The sequence below is a fragment of the Gallus gallus genome, chromosome 1 (assembly GCF_016699485.2).
Source record: "Gallus gallus isolate bGalGal1 chromosome 1, bGalGal1.mat.broiler.GRCg7b, whole genome shotgun sequence".
NCBI classification, from domain to species: domain Eukaryota; kingdom Metazoa; phylum Chordata; class Aves; order Galliformes; family Phasianidae; genus Gallus; species Gallus gallus.
The window spans coordinates 344188-364652 of record NC_052532.1 but is presented as its reverse complement, the minus strand read 5'-3'; the positions used below and the strand labels follow the sequence as shown (position 1 = coordinate 364652).

The 20465-nt window shown below is 62.4% G+C and overlaps 2 protein-coding genes across 3 annotated transcripts in view; one reads left to right on the top strand and one right to left on the bottom strand.

Moving 5' to 3' along the window:
- Positions 1-20465, bottom strand: part of LOC107055489 (C-type lectin domain family 2 member D-like) — a 134836-nt gene that overhangs the window by 31747 nt on the left and 82624 nt on the right. The gene's annotated exons all lie outside the window — the stretch shown is intronic.
- On the top strand, positions 200-16997 carry LOC121109246 (ovocleidin-17). Its single transcript, XM_040702883.2, has 6 exons — positions 200-229; positions 6028-6090; positions 6180-6271; positions 11663-11824; positions 14256-14364; positions 16828-16997. Exons 2-6 carry the CDS (start codon positions 6036-6038, stop codon positions 16893-16895), a joined length of 486 nt encoding a protein of 161 aa, XP_040558817.1. The 5' UTR covers positions 200-229; positions 6028-6035; the 3' UTR covers positions 16896-16997.

The window sequence follows — 20465 nt, the reverse complement described above, 5'->3', positions numbered from 1 at the left end:
CCCCCCCCCCCCCGCACGGCCCCCCCCGCCCCGCACGGCCCCCCCCCCGCACGGCCCCACACGGCCCCCCTACCCCCGCACGGCCCCGCACGGCCCCCCCCCGTCCCGAACGGCCCCCCCCGCCCCGCACCGCCCCGCACGGCCCCACACGGCCCCCCCGCCCCGCGCACATAAAGCCCCGCGGACGCCGCGCCGCTCCGTGCCGGGACGCGGAACGGCCGCCCGAACGGTGAGATCCGAACCGCAACGCCGGGGGGGGGCGGCGCCCATACAGCCCACAGCCACACACTGAGCCCCATAGCGCCCCATACAGCCCCATAGAACCCATAGAGCCCCATACAGCCCCATAGAGCCCCATAGGGCCCCATAGAGCCCCATAGAGACCCATTGAGCCCCATAGAGCCCCATAGAGCCCCATAGAGCCCTATAGAACCCCATAAAGCCCTATAGAACCCCATAGAGCCGCATAGAGTCCCATAGAGCCCCATAGACTTCCATAGAGCCCCATAGAGACCCATAGAGCCCCATAGACCCCATAGAGCCATAGAACCCCATAGAGCCCATAGAGCCATAGAGCCCCATAGAGCCCTATAGAGAACCATAGAGCCCCACTGAGCCCCATACAGCCCCATAGAGCCATAGAGCCCCATAGAGCCCCATGGAGCCCCATGGAGCCCCATAGAGCCCCATTGAGCCCCATAGCGCCCCATACAGCCCCATAGAACCCATAGAGCCCCATAGAGACCCATAGAGCCCCATAGAACCCATAGAGCCCCATAGAGCCCATAGAACCCCATAGACTCCCATAGAGACCGGGGGGGGCGGCGCCCATACAGCCCACAGAGACACACTGAGCCCCATAGCGCCCCATACAGCCCCATAGGGCCCTATAGAGACCCATAGAGCTCCATAGAGCCCTATAGAGCCCCATACAGCCCCATGGAGTCCCATAGAGCCCCTAGAGCCCCATAGAGCCATAGAGCCCCATACAGCCCCATAGAACCCATAGAACCCATAGAACCCATAGAGCCCCATAGAGCCCATAGAACCCCATAGACTCCCATAGAGACCGGGGGAGGCGGCGCCCATACAGCCCACAGAGACCCACTGAGCCCCATAGAGCCCCATAGAGACCCATTGAGCCTCATAGAGCCCCATAGAGCCCATAGACTCCCATAGAGACCGGGGGGGGCGGCACCCATACAGCCCACAGAGACACACTGAGCCCCATAGGGCCCCATACAGCCCCACTGAGCCCTATAGAGCCCCATAGAGCCCCATAGAGCCCCATAGAGCTCTATGGAGACCCATTGAGCCCTATAGAGCCCCATAGAGCCCCATAGAGCCCTATAGAGCCCAACTGAGCCCTATTGAGCCCCATAGAGCCCATAGAGCCCCATAGACTCCCATAGAGCCCATAGAGCTCCATAGAGACCCATAGAGCCCTATAGAGCCCACTGACCCCATAGAACCCATAGAGCCCCATAGACTCCCATAGAGCCCATAGAGCTCCATGGAGCCCTATAGAGCCCTATAGACTCCCAAAGAGCCCCATAGAGCCCATTGAGCCCCACAGAGCCCCATAGAGCCCTATAGAGCCCATTGAGCCCATAGAGCCCCATAGTGCCCCATAGAGCCCTATAGAGCCCCATAGAGACCCATAGAGCCCCATAAAGCCATAAAGCCCATAGAGCCCATAGAGCCCCATAGAGCCCCATAGATCCATAGAGCCCCATAGACCCATAGAGCCTCACAGAGCCCCATAGAGCCCCATAGAGCTCTATAGAGAACTATAGAGCCCCATAGAGCCCCATAGAGCCCATTCAGCCCCATACACCCCCATACAGCCCCATAGAGACATAAAGCCCATAGAGCCCATAGACTCCCATACAGCCCTATAGAGCCGTATAGAGCCCCATAGAGCCCCATAGAGCCCATTGAGCCCATAGAGCCCCATAGAGCCCCATAGAGCCCCATAGAGCCCATAGAGCCCATAGCCGCCCCATAGAGCCCTATAGAGCCCCACTGTGCCCATTGAGCCCCATTGAGCCATAGAGCCCCATAGAGCCCCATAGAGCCCCATAGCCTCCCATAGAGTCCCATAGAGACCCATAGAGCCCTATAGAGCCCCATAGAGCCCCATAGAGCCCCATAGAGCCATAGAGCCCCATAGACTCCCACAGAGCCGCATAGAGCCCAGAGAGTCCCACGGAGCCCCATAGAGCCCCATAGAGCCCTATAGAGCCCCATTGAGACCCCATAGAGCCCCATAGAGCCCATAGAGCCCCATAGACTCCCATAGAGCCCCATAGAGCCCCATAAAGCCCTATAGAGCTCATTGAGCCCATGGAGCCCCATAGACTCCCATAGAGCCCCACGGAGCCCCATAGAGCCCCATAGAGCCCCAAAGAGCCCATTGAGCCCCATAGACTTCCATAGAGTCCCATAGAGCCCATAGAGCCCCATAGAGCCCCATAGAGCCCATAGAGCCCCACTGAGACCCATAGAGCCCCATAGAGCCCTATAGAGCCCATAGAGCCCATAGAGCCCCACAGAGCCCCATACAGCCATAGAGCCTCACAGAGCCCCATAGAGCCCCATAGAGCCCTATAGAGCCCTATAGAGACCCATAGAGCCCCACAGACTCCCATACAGCCCTATAGAGCCCCATAGAGTCCCATAGAGTCCCATAGAACCCATAGAGCCCCATAGAGCCATAGATCCCCATAGAGCCCCATAGAGCCCATTGAGCCCCACAGAGCCCCATAGAGCCCTATAGAGCCCTATAGAGCCCCATAGCGCCCTATAGAGCCCTATTGAGCCCCTTGATCCCCAAAGAGCCATAGAGCCCCATAGAGCCCCACAGAGCCCCATAGAGCCCTATAGACTTCATTGAGCTCCATAGACTCCCATACAGCCCTATAGAGCCCTATAGAGCCCACAGAGCCCCATACAGCCCCATAGAGCTCTATAGAGCCCATTGAGTCCCATAGAGCCCTATAGAGCCCCATAGAGCCCCATAGAGCCCCAAAGAGCCCCATTGAGCCCCATAGAGCCCATAGAGCCCCATAGAGCCCCATAGAGCCCCATAGTGCCCCATAGAGTCCTATAGAGCCCCATAGAGCCCAATGGAGCCCATAGAACCCCATAGAGCCCCACTGATCCCCATAGAGCCCCATACAGCCCCATACAGCCCAATGGAGCCCCATACAGCCTATAGGGCCCTATAGAGCCCCATAGAGCCCCATAGAGCCCCATAGAGCCCCATAGAGGCCATGGAGCCCCACTGAGCTCCATAGAGCCCATTGAGCCCCACTGAGCCCCATAGAGCCCCATAGAGCCCATAGAGCCCCATAGAGCCCTATAGACATCCATAGAGCCCCATACAGCTCCATACAGCCCATACAGCCCATAGGGCCCTATAGAGCCCCATAGAGCCCAATGGAGCCCATAGAACCCCATAGAGCCCCACTGATCCCCATAGAGCCCCATACAGCCCCATACAGCCCAATGGAGCCCCATACAGCCCATAGGGCCCCATAGAGCCCCATAGAGCCCCATAGAGGCCATAGAGCCCCACTGAGCTCCATAGAGCCCCATAGAGCCCATAGAGCCCTATAGACATCCATAGAGCCCCATACAGCTCCATACAGCCCATACAGCCCATAGGGCCCTATAGAGACCCATAGAGCCCATAGAGCCCCATAGAGCCCCATAGAGCCCAATGGAGCCCATAGAGCCCCATAGAGCCCCACTGATCCCCATAGAGCCCCATACAGCCCCATACAGCCAATGGAGCCCCATACAGCCTATAGGGCCCCATAGAGCCCCATAGAGCCCCATAGAGGCCATGGAGCCCCACTGAGCTCCATAGAGCCCCATAGAGCCCATAGAGCCCTATAGACATCCATAGAGCCCCATACAGCTCCATACAGCCCATACAGCCCATAGGGCCCTATAGAGACCCATAGAGCCCATTGAGCCCCATAGAGCCCATTGAGCCCCATTGAGCCCCATAGAGCCCCATAGAGCTGAATGGAGCCCATAGAGCCCCATAGAGCCCCACTGATCCCCATAGAGCCCCATACAGCCCAATGGAGCCCCATACAGCCTATAGGGCCCTATAGAGACCCATAGAGCCCCACTGAGCCCCATAGAGCCCCATGGAGCCCTATGGAGCCCCACACCCCGCGCTGTGAACGCCCGCACTGCTCCCCACTGCCCCCCATTTCCCGCCCCTGCAGCGCTGTGACCCCACACCCCACTGTGCGCCCCATAGCCGACAGCCCACAGCCGCGCCCCACAGCTGCACCTCTCATCCATACCCCATTCCCTCACCCACACCCCATTCCCATCCCCGCACCCCACACCCCACCCCATCCCCCCCGTAACCCCGCACCCCACACCTGATCCCATATAGCTCTGCACCCCATACCCGCACCCCATACCTTCATCCCATACCTTCATGCCATCCCCTCACCCCTCATCCACACCCCATACCCGCACCCCACATCTGCACCCCCGCACCCCACAGCTGTTCCCCTGCAACCCCACACCCTCACCTGATCCCATATATCTCTGCACCCCATACCCGCACCCCATTCCTTCATCCCATTCCCACACCCCATCCCCACACCCCATACCTGCACCCCTCATCCACACCCCATTCCCGCACCCCATTCCCGCACCCCATACCCGCACCCCATTCCTTCATCCCATTACCGCACCCCGCACCCACACCCCATTCTCGCACCCCACATCTGCAGCCCCGCACCCCACAGCTGCTCCCCTGCAACCCCAAAACCCTCACTGGATCCTCTATAGCTCTGCACCCCACACCCGCACCCCATTCCTTCATCCCATTCCCGCACCCCACACCCCACCCCATCTCAGCTGTAACCCCATACCCCGCATCTGATCCTCTACAGCTCTGCACCCCACACCCGCACCCCATACCTTCATCCCATTCCCTCATCCCATTCCTGCACCCCATCCCCGCACCCCACAGCTGCTCCCCCGTAACCCCGCACCCCACACCTGATCCCATATAGCTCTGCACCCCATACCCGCACCCCATTCCTTCATCCCATTCCCGCACCCCATCCCCGCACCCCATATCTGCCCCCCTCATCCACACCCCATACCCGCACCCCACATCTGCACCCCCGCACCCCACAGCTGCTCCCCTGGAACCCCAAAACCCGCACCTGATCCCATATAGCTCTGCACCCCATACCTTCATCCCATCCCCTCACCCCTCATCCACACCCCATACCCGCACCCCATATCTGCCCCCCTCATCCACACCCCATACCCGCACCCCACAGCTGCTCCCCCGTAACCCCGCACCCCACACCTGATCCTCTATAGCTCTGCACCCCATACCCGCACCCCATACCTTCATCCCAGTCCCACACCCCATCCCCGCACCCCACTCCCACACCCCATATCTGCCCCCCTCATCCACACCCCATACCCGCACCCCACACCTGATCCCATATAGCTCTGCACCCCACACCCGCACCCCATACCTTCATCCCACTACTGCACCCCATTGTCGCACCCCATACCTGCCCCCCTCACCCACACCCCATACCCGCACCCCGCACCCCACACCCACACCCATACCCGTACCCCATACCTTCATCCCATTCCCGCACCCCACACCCGCACCCCACACCTGCCCCCCGCACCCCACACCCCACATCCACACCCCATTCCCGCACCCCCCCCACACCCCGCATCCCCTCCCGCCCCGCACACCCCACCCACCCCCCCGTAGCCCCACACCCCACATCTGATCCTCCGTAGCTCCGCACCCCACAGCCGCCCCCGCCCCGCCCCGCCCCCCACCCCGCACTGCCGGGGTTCCCATCCGCCCCTCCTCAGCCGCGCACAGTGGGGGCCGCGACCGCCTCCAACCGCGTGGGTGCGGTGGGGGGGTGCGGTGGGGGGGGGGGGTCGGGGGGTCCCGTTTTGGATGCGGGGCTCCGAGACCCCCCCGCCCCCCGCACGGCGTCCCCGCAGGGAACGCAATGGCACCGACGTGGGCGCTGCTGGGCTGCGTTCTGCTGCTCCCCTCCCTGCGAGGTGAGACCCCGCAGCCCCCCCTCCGTCCCCGCACCCCCCCCCCCCCCCCCGGCCGCCCCGCAGCCCCCCCTCATCCCGCACCTCCGCAGGGGATCCGGACGGCTGCGGCCCGGGTTGGGTGCCGACCCCCGGCGGCTGCCTCGGCTTCTTCAGCCGGGAGCTCAGCTGGAGCCGCGCCGAGGTGGGGGGGCGCCGTCGCCCCATCGCCCCATCGCCCCATATCCCTATGACCCCATATCCCTATGACCCCATAGCCCCATATCCCCATGGCCCCATGGCCCCATATCCCCATATCCCCACATTCCCATATTCCCATATCCCCATGGCCCCATATCCCCATATCCCCTATCCCTCATATCACCATAACCCCATATCCCTCATATCCCCATGCCCCCATATCCCCATATTCCCATATTCCCATATCCCCATATCCCTCATATCGCCATAACCCCATATCGCCATAACCCCATATCCCCATGACCCCATATCCCCATATCCCCATATCCCCATATCCCCATGGCCCCATATCCCCATATCCCTCATATCGCCATAACCCCATATCCCCATGACCCCATATCCCCATATCCCCATAACCCTATATCCCCATATCCCCATGGCCCCATATCCCCATATCCCCATGACCCCATATCCCCATATTCCCATATCCCCATATCCCTCATATCGCCATAACCCCATATCCCCATATCCCCACAACCCCATATCCCTATGGCCCCAAATCCCCATGACCCCATCATCCCCATGGCCCCATATCCCAATACCCCTATGACCCCATGTCCCCATATCCCCACGACCCCATATCCCCATATTCCCATGGCCCCATATCCCCATACCCCTATGACCCCATGTCCCCATATCCCCACGACCCCATATCCCCATGGCCCCATATCCCTCATATCCCCATGGCCCCATATCCCCATATTCCCATATCCCCGTATCCCTCATATCGCCATAACCCCATATCGCCATAACCCCATATCCCCATATCCCCATAACCCTATATCCCCATATCCCCATGGCCCCATATCCCCATATCCCTATGACCCCATGTCCCCATATCCCCACGACCCCATATCCCCATATCCCCATGACCCCATATCCCCATATCCCCATATTCCCATATCCCCATATCCCCATATCCCCATATCCCTCATATCTCCATAACCCTATATCCCCACGTCCCCATATCCCCACATCCCCATGGCCCCATATCCCCCATATCTCCATAACCCCATATCCCCATGGCCCCATATCCCCATATCCCCCATATCACCATAACCCCATATCCTCATGTCTCCTTGACCCCACGTCCCCATGTCCCCGTGTCCCCCGTGTCCCCATACCCCCATATCCCCATGACCCCATATCCCCATATCCCCATATCCCCATGTCCCCCTGACCCCATATCCCCAATGTCCCCATATCCCCATGTCCTGATGTCCCCCTGACCCCTGTGCCCATATCCCCATATCCCCATGGCCCCATATCCCCCATATCGCCATAACCCCATATCCCCATGGCCCTATATCCCCATGTCTCCCTGTCCCCATGTCCCCATGTTCCCCTGACCCCTTATCCCCCTGACCCCATATCCCCACGTCCCCATATCCCCCTGACCCCATATCCCCCATGTCCCCATATCCCCATATCCCCACGTCCCCAATGTCCCAATGTCCCCAATGTCCCCACGTCCTCCTATGTCCGCACATCCCCAAATCCCCATATCCCCACTGTCCCCACACCCCCAACCCGCCCACATCCCATATCCCATATCCCAATCACCCCCATACCCCCATAACCCCCATACCCCCATATCCCCCATATCCCCCCTATACCCTCATACACCCCATATCCCCCCATATCCCCCAAACACCCCCATATCCCCCATACGTCCCATATCCCCCCATAACCCCCATATAACCACATATCCCCCATACCCCCCATCCCCCCATACACCCCCATCTCCCCCCACGCCCCCCATACCCCCATATCCCCCATTCCCCCATACTCCCCATCCCCCCATACCCCCATCTCCCCCCATACAGTCCTATAACCCCGTATCGCCCCACACCCCCATACCCCCCCATACCCCCATCCCTCCCATAACCCCAAACCCCCCCACCCCCCACCCCCCCATCCCCCCATGCCCCCCATCTCCACCCATACCTCCCATACAGTCCCATACACCCCATACCCCCCATACCTCCACACCCCCCATCTCCCCCCATACCCCCAATCCCCCTATACCCCCCATAACTCCATAACCCCCCATCCCCCCATACCCCCCATCTCCCCCCATAACCCCCATACAGTCCCATAACCCCCCATACCCCCCCATCTCCCCCCATCCCCCCATCTCCCCCTTCATCCCCCCATACCCCCATACAGTCCCATACCCCCATACACCCCCATAACCCCCATCCCCCCATACCCCCATTACCCCATACACCCCCATCCCCCCACCCCCCCATCTCCCCCCTCATCCCCCCATACCCCCATCCCCCCATATCCCCCATCCCCCCACACCCCACATCTCCCCCCATACAGTCCCATATCCCCATACATCCCCATCTCCCCCCATCCCCCCATACCCCCCATACCACCCATACACCCCATACAGTCCCATAACCCCATACCCCCCATCTCCCCCCATACCCCCCATAACCCCACACACCCCCATACCCCCATACACCCCCCATCTCCCCCCATCCCCCCCATCCCCCCCCATACCCCCCACACCCCCATACCCCCCATACCCCCATACCCCCCATCCCCCCCCTCTACAGTCCCATAACCCCATACCCCCATCTCCCCCCATACTCCCATCTCCCCCCTCATCCCCCCATCTCCCCATACCCCCCATCTCCCCCCATGCAGTCCCATACCCCATACCCCCCATACACCCCTGTACCCCCCCATACCTCCACACCCCTCATCTCCCCCCATCCCCCCATCCCCCCCATCCCCCCATATCCCCATACCCTCCATACCCCCCATACCCCCCATACCCCCCCACCCCCATGCCCCCCATAACCCCAAACCCCCCATCTCCCCCCTCATCCCCCCATCTCCCCCCATACAGTCCCATCCCCCCATACCCCCCATACACCCCATAGCCCCCATCCCCCCATAGCCCTCATCCCCCCATACCCCCCATAACTCCATACCCCCCCATAACCCCCCATATCCGCCATCCCCCCATCTCCCCCCATACCCCCCATACCCCCATACAGTCCCATAACCCCATATCCCCCCATCCCCCCCCATCTCCCCCCATACCCCCATCCCCCCCCATACAGTCCCATAACCCCATACATCCCCATCTCCCCCACCCCCCCATCTCCCCCCTCATCCCCCCACACCCCCATACAGTCCCATACCCCCATACACCCCCATAACCCCCATCCCCCCATACCCCCCATCTCCCCCCATACAGTCCCATAACCCCATACCCCCCATCTCCCCCCATACCCCCCATAACCCCACACACCCCCATACCCCCATACCCCCATACACCCCCATAACCCCCATCCCCCCATACCCCCCATCTCCCCCCATACAGTCCCATAACCCCATACATCCCCATCTCCCCCCATACCCCCCATACCCCCATACCCCCCATCTCCCCCCATCTCCCCTCATCCCCCCCCATACCCCCCATCTCCCCATCCCCCCATCCCCCCCCATACCCCCCATACCCCCATACCCCCCCATACCCCCCATATCTCCCCATATCCCCCCACACCCCCATACCCCCCATACCCCCCCCTCTACAGTCCCATAACCCCATACCCCCATCTCCCCCCATACTCCCATCTCCCCCCTCATCCCCCCATCTCCCCATACACCCCCATCTCCCCCCATACCCCCATTTCCCCCCATACAGTCCCACAACCCCATACCCCCCCATCTCCCCCCATACCCCCATCTCCCCCCATACACCCCCATCTCCCCCCATACAGTCCCATAACCCCATCTCCCCCCATCCCCCCATCTCCCCCCTCATCCCCCCATACCCCCATACCCCCCATACAGTCCCATAACCCCATACATTCCCATCTCCCCCCATACCCCCTCACCCCCCATACACCCCCATCTCCCCCCATACAGTCCCATAACCCCCATACCCCCATTCCCCCCATCCCCCCCCATCTCCCCCCATCCCCCCCCATCCCCCCACCCCCCATCTCCCCCCCCATACCCCCCATACCCCCATACAGTCCCATAACCCCATCCCCCCCCCATCTCCCCCCTCACCCCCCATAACCCCATACAGTCCCATAACCCCATCCCCCATACATCCCCCCCCATCTTCCCCCATACCCCCATCTCCCCCCATACCCCCATCCCCCCATACCCCCCATACCCCCCATACACCCCATACAGTCCCATACCCCCATACCCCCATCTACCTCCATAACCCCATACCCCCCATACCCCCCATCCACCCATCCCCCCCCTTCTACAGTCCCATATCCCCATACCCCCCATCTCCCCCCACCCCCCCATCTCCCACCATACCCCCATTTCCCCCCATACAGTCCCATAACCCCCCATACCCCCATCCCCCCCCATCTCCCCCCGCATCCCCCCATAACCCCATACAGTCCCATAATCCCATATCCCCCCATCTCCCCCCATCCCCCCATCCCCCCATCCTCCCATCCCCACCCATACCCCCCCACCCCCCCCCCATCTCCCCCCATACAGTCCCATAACCCCATACCCCCCCATCTCCCCCCATACCCCCATCTCCCCCCATACCCCCCATCTCCCCCCATACCCCCCCATACACCCCCATCTCCCCCCATACAGTCCCATAACCCCATACATCCCCATCTCCCCCATCCCCCCCCATCTCCCCCCTCACCCCCCATACCCCCATCCAGTCCCATAACCCCATCCCTCCCATCCCCCATACATCCCCCCCCATCTCCCCCCTCACCCCCCATCCCCCCATACCCCCCATACACCCCATACAGTCCCATCCCCCCCATCTCCCCCCTCACCCCCCATACCCCCCATCCCCCCCATCCCCCATACATCCGTCCCCATCTCCCCCTCACCCCCCATCCCCCCCATCCCCCCCCATCTCCCCCCTCACCCCCCATACCCCCATCCAGTCCCATAACCCCATCCCCCATACATCCCCCCCCATCTCCCCCCTCACCCCCCATACACCCCATACAGTCCCATCCCCCCATCCCCCCCCATCCCCCCCATCTCCCCCCATCCAGTCCCATAACCCCATCCCCCCCATCCCCCATACATCCCCCCCATCTCCCCCCTCACCCCCCATCCCCCCCATATCCCCCATACACCCCATCCAGTCCCATCCCCCCATCTCCCCCATCCCCCCATCTCCCCCCTCACCCCCCATACACCCCATACCCCCCATACCCCCCATCCCCCCCATCCCCCCATCCCCCCCATCTCCCCCCTCACCCCCCACACACCCCATACAGTCCCATCCCCCCATCTCCCCCCTCAGCCCCATCCCCCCCATCCCCCCCATCCCCCCACCCCCCCCTCACCCCCGGCCGCCGCCCCGCAGTCGTTCTGCCGCCGTTGGGGTCCCGGTTCCCACCTGGCGGCGGTGCGCAGCGCGGCGGAGCTGCGGCTCCTCGCGGAGCTCCTCAACGCGTCGCGGGGCGGCGACGGCAGCGGGGAGGGGGCGGACGGCCGCGTCTGGATCGGCCTCCACCGCCCCGCCGGGGTCAGCCGGGGGGAAACCGGAGGGGATAGGGGGTGTGGGGGGTGGGGGGTGTGGGGGGTGTGGGGGGTATGGGGGGTATGGGGTTATGGGGGGATATGGGGGTGTGGGGGTGTGGGGGGATATGGGGGTTATGGGGGGGTATGGGGGGGTATGGGGGGTATGGGGGTGTGGGGGGTGTGGGGTTATGGGGGGATATGGGGGGTGTGGGGGGTATGGGGGTGTAGGGGGGTGTGGGGGGATATGGGGGGTATGGGGGGTATGGGGTTATGGGGGGATATGGGGGGGTGTGGGGGGGTGGGGGGCGTGGGGGGTATGGGGGGGATATGGGGGTTATGGGGGTGTGGGGGGTGTGGGGTTATGGGGGGATATGGGGGGTATGGGGGGTATGGGGTTATGGGGGGATATGGGGGGGTGGGGGGGGGTGGGGGATATGGGGGGGTGTGGGGGGGTGGGGGGTGTGGGGGTGTGGGGGGATATGGGGGGTTTGGGGGGATATGGAGGTTATGGGGTTATGGGGGGATATGGGGGGGTATGGGGGGTATTGGGGTGTGGGGGAATATGGGGAGATATGGGGGGTATGGGGGGGCGTGGGGGGTATGGGGGGGATATGGGGGTTATGGGGGGATATGGGGGGGTATGGGGGGTATGGGGGTGTGGGGGGTGTGGGGTTATGGGGGGATATGGGGGGTATGGGGGGGTATGGGGGTATGGGGGGTATTGGGGTGTGGGGGGATATGGGGAGATATGGGGGGTATGGGGGGGATATGGGGGTTATGGGGGGGATATGGGGGGTATGGGGGGTGTGGGGGTGTATGGGGGGATATGGGGGTGTATGAGGTTATGGGGGGGATATGGGGGTGTATGGGGGTGTGTGGGGTTATGGGGGGGTATGGGGGGTATGGGGAGATATGGGGGTGTGTGGAGGGGTATGGGGGTGTGTGGGGTTATGGGGGGATATGGGGGGTATGGGGGGTATGGGGGTGTATGGGGGGATGTGGGGGGTATGGGGGGGTATGGGGTTATGGGGGGTATGGGGGGATATGGGGGGGTATGGGGGGTATTGGGGTGTGGGGGAATATGGGGAGATATGGGGGGTATGGGGGGGCGTGGGGGGTATGGGGGGGATATGGGGGTTATGGGGGGATATGGGGGGGTATGGGGGGTATGGGGGTGTGGGGGGTCTGGGGTTATGGGGGATATGGGGGGTATGGGGGGGTATGGGGGTATGGGGGGTATTGGGGTGTGGGGGGATATGGGGAGATATGGGGGGTATGGGGGGGATATGGGGGTTATGGGGGGATATGGGGGGATATGGGGGGTGTGGGGGTGTATGGGGGGATATGGGGGTGTATGAGGTTCTGGGGGGGATATGGGGGTGTATGGGGGTGTGTGGGGTTATGGGGGGGTATGGGGAGTATGGGGAGATATGGGGGTGTGTGGAGGGGTATGGGGGTGTGTGGGGTTATGGGGGGATATGGGGGTGTATGGGGGGATATGGGGGTGATGGGGGTGTGGGGGGTGTGGGGGTTATGGGGGGATATGGGGGTTATGGGGGGGGATGGGGGTGTGGGGGTGTAGGGGGGTGTGGGGGGTGTGGGGGGTACGGGGGGGATATGGGGGTATGGGGGGGTATGGGGTGTGGGGGGGTATGGGGGGATATGTGGTTATATGGGGGTTATGGGGGGATATGGGAGGTATGGGGGGATAAGGGGTTATGGGGGGATATGGGGGTGTATGAGGTTATAGGGGGGATATGGGGGTGTATGGGGGTGTGTGGGGTTATGGGGGGGTATGGGGGGGTATGGGGGTATGGGGGATTATGGGGGGATATGGGGAGATATGGGGGTGTGCGGAGGGGTATAGGGGTGTGTGGGGTTATGGGGGGATATGGGGGTGTATGGGGGGGATATGGGGGTGATGGGGGTGTGGGGGTGTGGGGGGATGTGTGGGGTATGGGGGTATGGGGGGATATGGGGTTGTGTTGGGTATGGAGGGATATGGGGGGTATGGGGGGATATGGGGGTATAGGGAGATAATGGAGTATATGGAGGGATATGGGGGTGAATGGGGGGGAAAGGGGGGGTATAGGGGGGTGGGTTATGGGGGATATGGGGGTGAATGGGGGGGTGTGGGGTTATGGGGGATATGGGGGGATAAGGGGTTATGGGGGGATATGGGGGTTGTGGGGTTATGGGGGGATATGGGGGTGTGTGGGGTTATGGGGGGATATGGGGGTTATGGGGTTATGGGGGGATATGGGGGTGTGTGGGGTTATGGGGGGATATGGGGGTGTGTGGGGTTATGGGGGGATATGGGGGTTATGGGGGTGTGTGGGGGTGTGGGGTTATGGCTGTGTGCGTTCCGGGCTGTCCGGGGCTGTGGGGCCCTATGGGGCTGTGCGGGCGGTGCCGACGCCGCGCTGTCCCCGCAGAGCCGTTCGTGGCGGTGGTCGGACGGCACCGCGCCGCGCTTCGCTTCGTGGCACCGAACGGCCAAAGCGCGGCGGGGGGGGCGGTGCGCGGCGCTGCGGGACGAGGAGGGTGAGGGGGGGGGGGGGGGGGATGGCACTGCTCTGCAATGCATGGATGGCACTGCGTGGATGGCACTGCTCTGCACTGCATGGCATGGGTGGCACTGCATGGATGGCACTGCTCTGCACTGCACGGCATGGGTGGCACTGCGTGGATGGCACTGCGCTGCATGGATGGCACTGCATGGATGGCACTGCATGGCATGGATGGCACTGTACTGCACTGCATGGCATGGATGGCACTGCATGGATGGCATTGCATGGCATGGATGGCACTGCTGTGCATGGCATGGATGGCACTGCATTGATGGCACTGTACTGCACTGCATGGCATGGATGGCACTGCATGGATGGCACTGCTCTGCATGGATGGCACTGCACTGCACTGCACTGCATGGCATAGATGGCACTGCATGGATGACATGGATGGCACTGCTCTGCACTGCATGGGTGGCACTGCGTGGATGGCACTGCTCTGCATGGATGGCACTGCACCACATGGCATGGATGGCACTGCTCTGCACTGCATGGCATGGATGGCACTGCACTGCTCTTCACTGCATGGATGGCACTGCATGGCATGGTTGGCACTGCACGGCATGGCATGGATGGCACTGCATGGATGGCACTGCATGGATGGCACTGCACTGCACCACATCGCATGGATGGCACTGCATGGCATGGATGGCATGGATAGAATGGCACGGTGTGGGTAGAATGGCACAGCGTGGCATGGCCTGAATGGCGTGGTGGGGTCAGAATGGCACTGCATGGCACTGCATGGCACCGCATGGCACCGCATGGCACAGCATGGCCTGGATGGCACCGCATGGCACTGCATGGCATGGCACTGCATGGCACCAATTGGCACCAATTGGCACCAATTGGCACCAATTGGCACCACATGGCACCGCATGGCACTGAATGGCCTGAATGGCACTGCATGGCACCGCATGGCATGGCATGAATGGCACTGCGTGGCCTGGATGGCACTGCATGGCACTGCATGGCACCAATTGGCACCGCATGGCACCGCATGGCACCGCATGGCACCGCATGGCACTGCATGGCACTGAATGGCCTGAATGGCACCGCATGGCACCGCATGGCACCGCATGGCATGGCATGAACGGCACTGCGTGGCCTGGATGGCACTGCATGGCACTGCATGGCACTGCGCGGCATCGTGTGGCACTGCATGGCATGAATGGCACTGCATGGCACTGCATGGCACTGAATGGCACCACATGGCACTGCATGGTACTGAATGGCCTGAATGGCACTGCATGGCACTGCATGGCATGAATGGCACCACATGGCACCGCATGGCATGGCACTGCATGGCACTGCATGGCACTGCGCGGCATCGCGTGGCACTGCATGGCCTGAATGGCACTGCATGGCATGAATGGCACTGCATGGCACTGCATGGCACCACATGGCACTGCATGGCATGGCATGAATGGCACTGCATGGCCTGGATGGCACTGCATGGCACCGCATGGCACTGAATGGCACTGCATGGTTACAATGGCACTGCATGGCACTGCATGGCATGAATGGCACACTTACACACTGCACACTTCCATTGTACACTCACTCCCATTACACACTCCCGTCACACACTCCCATTGCACACTCACACACTCCCAATGCACACTCACACACTCACTCATTGCACACTCCCATTGCACACTCACACACTTCCGTCACACACTCACACACTCCCATCACACACTCACACACTCCCGTTGCACACTCCCATTGCACACTCAAACTCTCCTGTTGCACACTCCCATTGCACACTCACATACTCACTCGTTGCACACTCACACACTCCTGTCGCACACTCCCATTGCACACTCACACTCCCGTTGCACACTCACACACTCCTGCTGCACACTCCTGTTGCACACACACACTCCTATCACACACTCCCATTGCACACTCACACTCTCATTGCACACTCACACACTCCCGTTGCACACTCACACACTCCTGTTGCACACTCCCATTGCACACTCACACTCCCGTTGCACACTCACACACTCCCTTTGCACACTCGCACACTCACACACTCCTGTTGCACACTCCCTTTGCACACTCACACACTCCTGCTGCACACTCCTGTTGCACACACACACTCCTGTCACACACTCCCATTGCACACTCACACACTCGGGTTGCACACTGACACACTCCTGTCACACACTCCCATTGCACACTCACACACTCACATTGCACACACACAATCCCATTGCACACTCACACACTCCTGTTGCACACACACACTCCTGTCACACACTCCCATTGCACACTCACACACTCGGGTTGCATACTGACACACTCCCGATGCACACTCCCATTGCACACACACACTCCCATTGCACACTCACACACTCGGGTTGCACACTCACACCCTGGTGTTGCACACTCCCTGTCTCACGCCGCTGTGGCCCCGTTTCCCTGCCAGCCTTCACCTCGTGGGCCGCCCGGCCGTGCACAGAGCGCAATGCCTTCGTCTGCAAAGCCGCCGCCTGAATGGACAACAACACAACAACACAACAACACAACAACGCAACAACGCAACAACGCAACAACGCAACGACCCCCAACACTGCAATAAACGGACCCACAGCAGCAGCGCTCAGCGCCTGCCGATGGGGGGCAATGGGGGGGCAGTGTGTGAGGGGTGATGGGGTGGGGATGTGGGGGGCAATGGGGGGTAGTGGGGGGTATGAGGGGTGATGGGGGGGTGTGAGGGGTGATGGGGTGGGGATGCAGGGGGAGATGGGGTGGGAATGTGGGGGGCAATGGGGGGTATGAGGGGTGATTGGGGGGTGTGAGGGGTGCTGGGGTGGGGATGTGGGGGGCAATGGGGGGTAGTGGGGGGTATGAGGGGTGATGGAGGTGGTGTGAGGGGTGATGGGGTGATGGGGTGTGAGGGGTGATGGGGAGATGGGGTGGGGGGTGATGGGGGGTAATGGGGTGGGGAGGTGATGGGGAGGTCTGTGAGGGGTGATGGGGGTGTGAGGGGTGGTGGGGTGGGGGTGTAGGAGAGAATGGGGGGTGATGGGGTGGGGGGGTGATGGGGGGGTGTGAGGGGTGATGGGGTGGGAATGTGGGGGGCAATGGGGGGTAGTGGGGGGTATGAGGGGTGATGGAGGGGGTGTGAGGGGTGATGGGGTGATGGGATGGGGGGTGATGGGGGGGTCTGTGAGGGGTGACGGGGGTGTGAGGGGTGGTGGGGTGGGAATATGGGGGGCAATGGGGGGTGATGGGGTGGGGGTGTAGGAGGGAATGGGGGGTGATGGGGTGGGGGGGTGATGGGGGATGGGGTGGGGAATGATGGGGAGGTGGGGTGTGGGGGGTAATGGGGGGTGTGAGAGGTGACGGGGTGATGGAGTGGGGGGTGATGGGGGGTAATGGGGGGTATGAGGGGTGTTGGGGGATGTGGGGGGTGATGGAGTGGAGAGGTGATGGGGGGGATGTGAGGGGTGACGGGGGTGTGAGGGGTGGTGGGGATGTGGGGGGCAATGGGGGGTGATGAGGTGGGGGGGTGATGGGGGGGTGTGAGGGGTGATGAGGAGGGGATGCAGGGGGTGATGGGGTGGGAATGTGGGGGGCAATGGGGGGTATGAGGGGTGATGGAGGGGGTGTGAGGGGTGATGGGGAGATGGGGTGGGGGGTGATGGGGGGTAATGGGGTGGGGAGGTGATGGGGAGGTCTGTGAGGGGTGATGGGGGTGTGAGGGGTGGTGGGGTGGGGGTGTAGGAGAGAATGGGGGGTGATGGGGTGGGGGGGTGATGGGGGGGTGTGAGGGGTGATGGGGTGGGAATGTGGGGGGCAATGGGGGGTAGTGGGGGGTATGAGGGGTGATGGTGGGGGTGTGAGGGGCAATGGGGTGGGGATGTGGGGGGCAATGGGGAGTAAAGGGGGGTATGAGGGGTGATGGGGGGGGTGTGAGGGGTGATGGGGTGATGGGGTGGGGGGGTGATGGGAAGTAATGGGGTGGGGAGGTGATGGGGGGGTGTGTGAGGGGTGACGGGGTGTGAGGGGTGATGGGGTGGGAATATGGGGGGCAATGGGGGGTGATGGGGTGGGGGTGTAGGAGGGAATGGGGGGTGATGGGGTGGGGGGGTGATGGGGGATGGGGTGGGGAATGATGGGGAGGTGGGGTGTGGGGGGTGATGGGGGGTGTGAGAGGTGTTGGGGGGATGTGGGGGGTGATGGAGTGGAGGGGTGAGGGGGGGTGATGGGATGGGGGGTGATGGGGGGGTCTGTGAGGGGTGACGGGGGTGTGAGGGGTGGTGGGGTAGGAATATGGGGGGCAATGGGGGGTATGAGGGGTGATGGAGTGGGTGTGAGGGGTGATGGGGTGATGGAGGGGGGGGTGATGGGGGGTAATGGGGTGGGGAGGTGATGGGGGGGTCTGTGAGGGGTGATGGGGGGTGAGGGGTGATGGGGAGGGGGTGTAGGAGGGAATGGGGGGTGATGGGGTGGGGGGGTGACTGGGGGGTGTGAGGGGTGATGGGGTGGGGATGCGGGGGGCAATGGGGGGTAGTGGGGGGTATGAGGGGTGATGGGGGGGGGTGTGAGGGGTGATGGGGTGATGGGGTGGGGGGTGATGGGGGGTAATGGGGTGGGGAGGTGATGGGGGGGTCTGTGAGGGGTGACGGGGGTGTGAGGGGTGGTGGGGTGGGGATATGGGGGGCAATGGGGGGTGATGGGGTGGGGGGGTGATGGGGGGTGGGGGGGGGATGGGGGGGTGATGGGGGGAATGTGGGGAGTGATGGGGTGGGGGGATGTGGGGGGTGATGGAGTGTGAGTGGGGGTGGGGGGGTGATGGGGTGGGGAGGGAATGGGGTGATGGGGTTGGTGGAGTGGGAGGGGTGTGTGGGGTGATGGGGTGGGGAGGTGATGGCATGGGGGGAAGGAGGGGTTTATGGGGTGCGTGGGGTGGGGGGGTGATGGTGTGGGGGTGATGGTGTGTGAGGTGTGTGGGGTGATGGGATGATGGAGTGGGGGGGTGTGAGTGATGATGGGGTGGGGGGGTGATGGGGTGGGGGGTCTGTGAGCGGTGATGGGGTGGGGGGCTGATGGGGTGTGAAGGATGATGGGGTATGGGGTGTGTGGGGTGTGAGCAGTGATGGGGTGGAGGGGGGTGATGGGGTGGGGGGGGAATGGGGTGATGGGGTTGGGATGTGGGGAGTGAGGGGTGATGGGGTGATGAGGTGATGGGGTGATGGGGTGGGGATGTGGGGGGTGATGGGGTTGGGATGTGGGGGGGTGAGGGGTGATGGGGTTGGGGTGTGTGGGGTGTGAGCAGTGATGGGGTTGGGGGGTGATGGGGTTGGGATGTGTGGGGTGTGAGCAGTGATGGGGTGATGGGGTGGGGATGTGGGGGGTGATGGGGTGGTGGGGTGGGGGGGGTGATAGGTGACGGGGTTGGGATGTGTGGGGTGTGAGCAGTGATGGGGTTGGGGGGTGATGGGGTTGGGATGTGTGGGGTGAGGGCTGATGCTGACGGGCGGCAGAAGCTCCGTAAGCAGCAGTGGTTGCGGTGCAGACGCGCTGCGTTCGGCTGCGGGGCGATCAGTCCTTCCCAGCCTGCACTGACAGCAGCCAACATCCCCACTTACAGAGGGCAGTGCGTATTTATGGCACAGGGAGGGTTACTGCGATTAATTCTGGTTATTACGATTAATGCCACGCTGATTCTGCGCCCCCCCCAACGAACGGCCCCTTATGGCTCCCATCGGTGGTGCTCAACCACTGCGGACAGCAGAGCGGAGCGGCCTTTCGCTCAGCCCTTTTCTGTCTGTGCCCATTCCACTGCTGCGTTATTCTCCTCTGAGCCTCAGCGGTTCCCTCTGTTCAGCAGCCCAAAGGGGTTCTGTTGCCTTCGTGACCCGATGATGACGAACCCACACCGCCCGTTCCTCCTCCACCGCTGTGTGTGATGGTGACACTGCCAGAAATGGGCATAGAGTCGTAGAACCAAACAGTCATAGCACCATAGGATCAGAGGGTCAGGGAACCATAGGATCATAGGATTATAGGATCATAGGGTCATAGGCTCATAGCATCATAGGCTCATAGAACCATAGA

Excerpts from the sequence above, each read along its gene's own strand:
- LOC121109246 (XM_040702883.2), top strand. The coding sequence starts at position 6,036 with ATGGCACCGACGTGGGCGCTGCTGGGCTGCGTTCTGCTGCTCCCCTCC. Across the intron at positions 6,091-6,179 it reads GCTGCTCCCCTCCCTGCGAG|GGGATCCGGACGGCTGCGGC; the intron begins GTGAGACCCCGC and ends GCACCTCCGCAG. Across the intron at positions 14,365-16,827 it reads GGCGCTGCGGGACGAGGAGG|CCTTCACCTCGTGGGCCGCC; the intron begins GTGAGGGGGGGG and ends TTTCCCTGCCAG.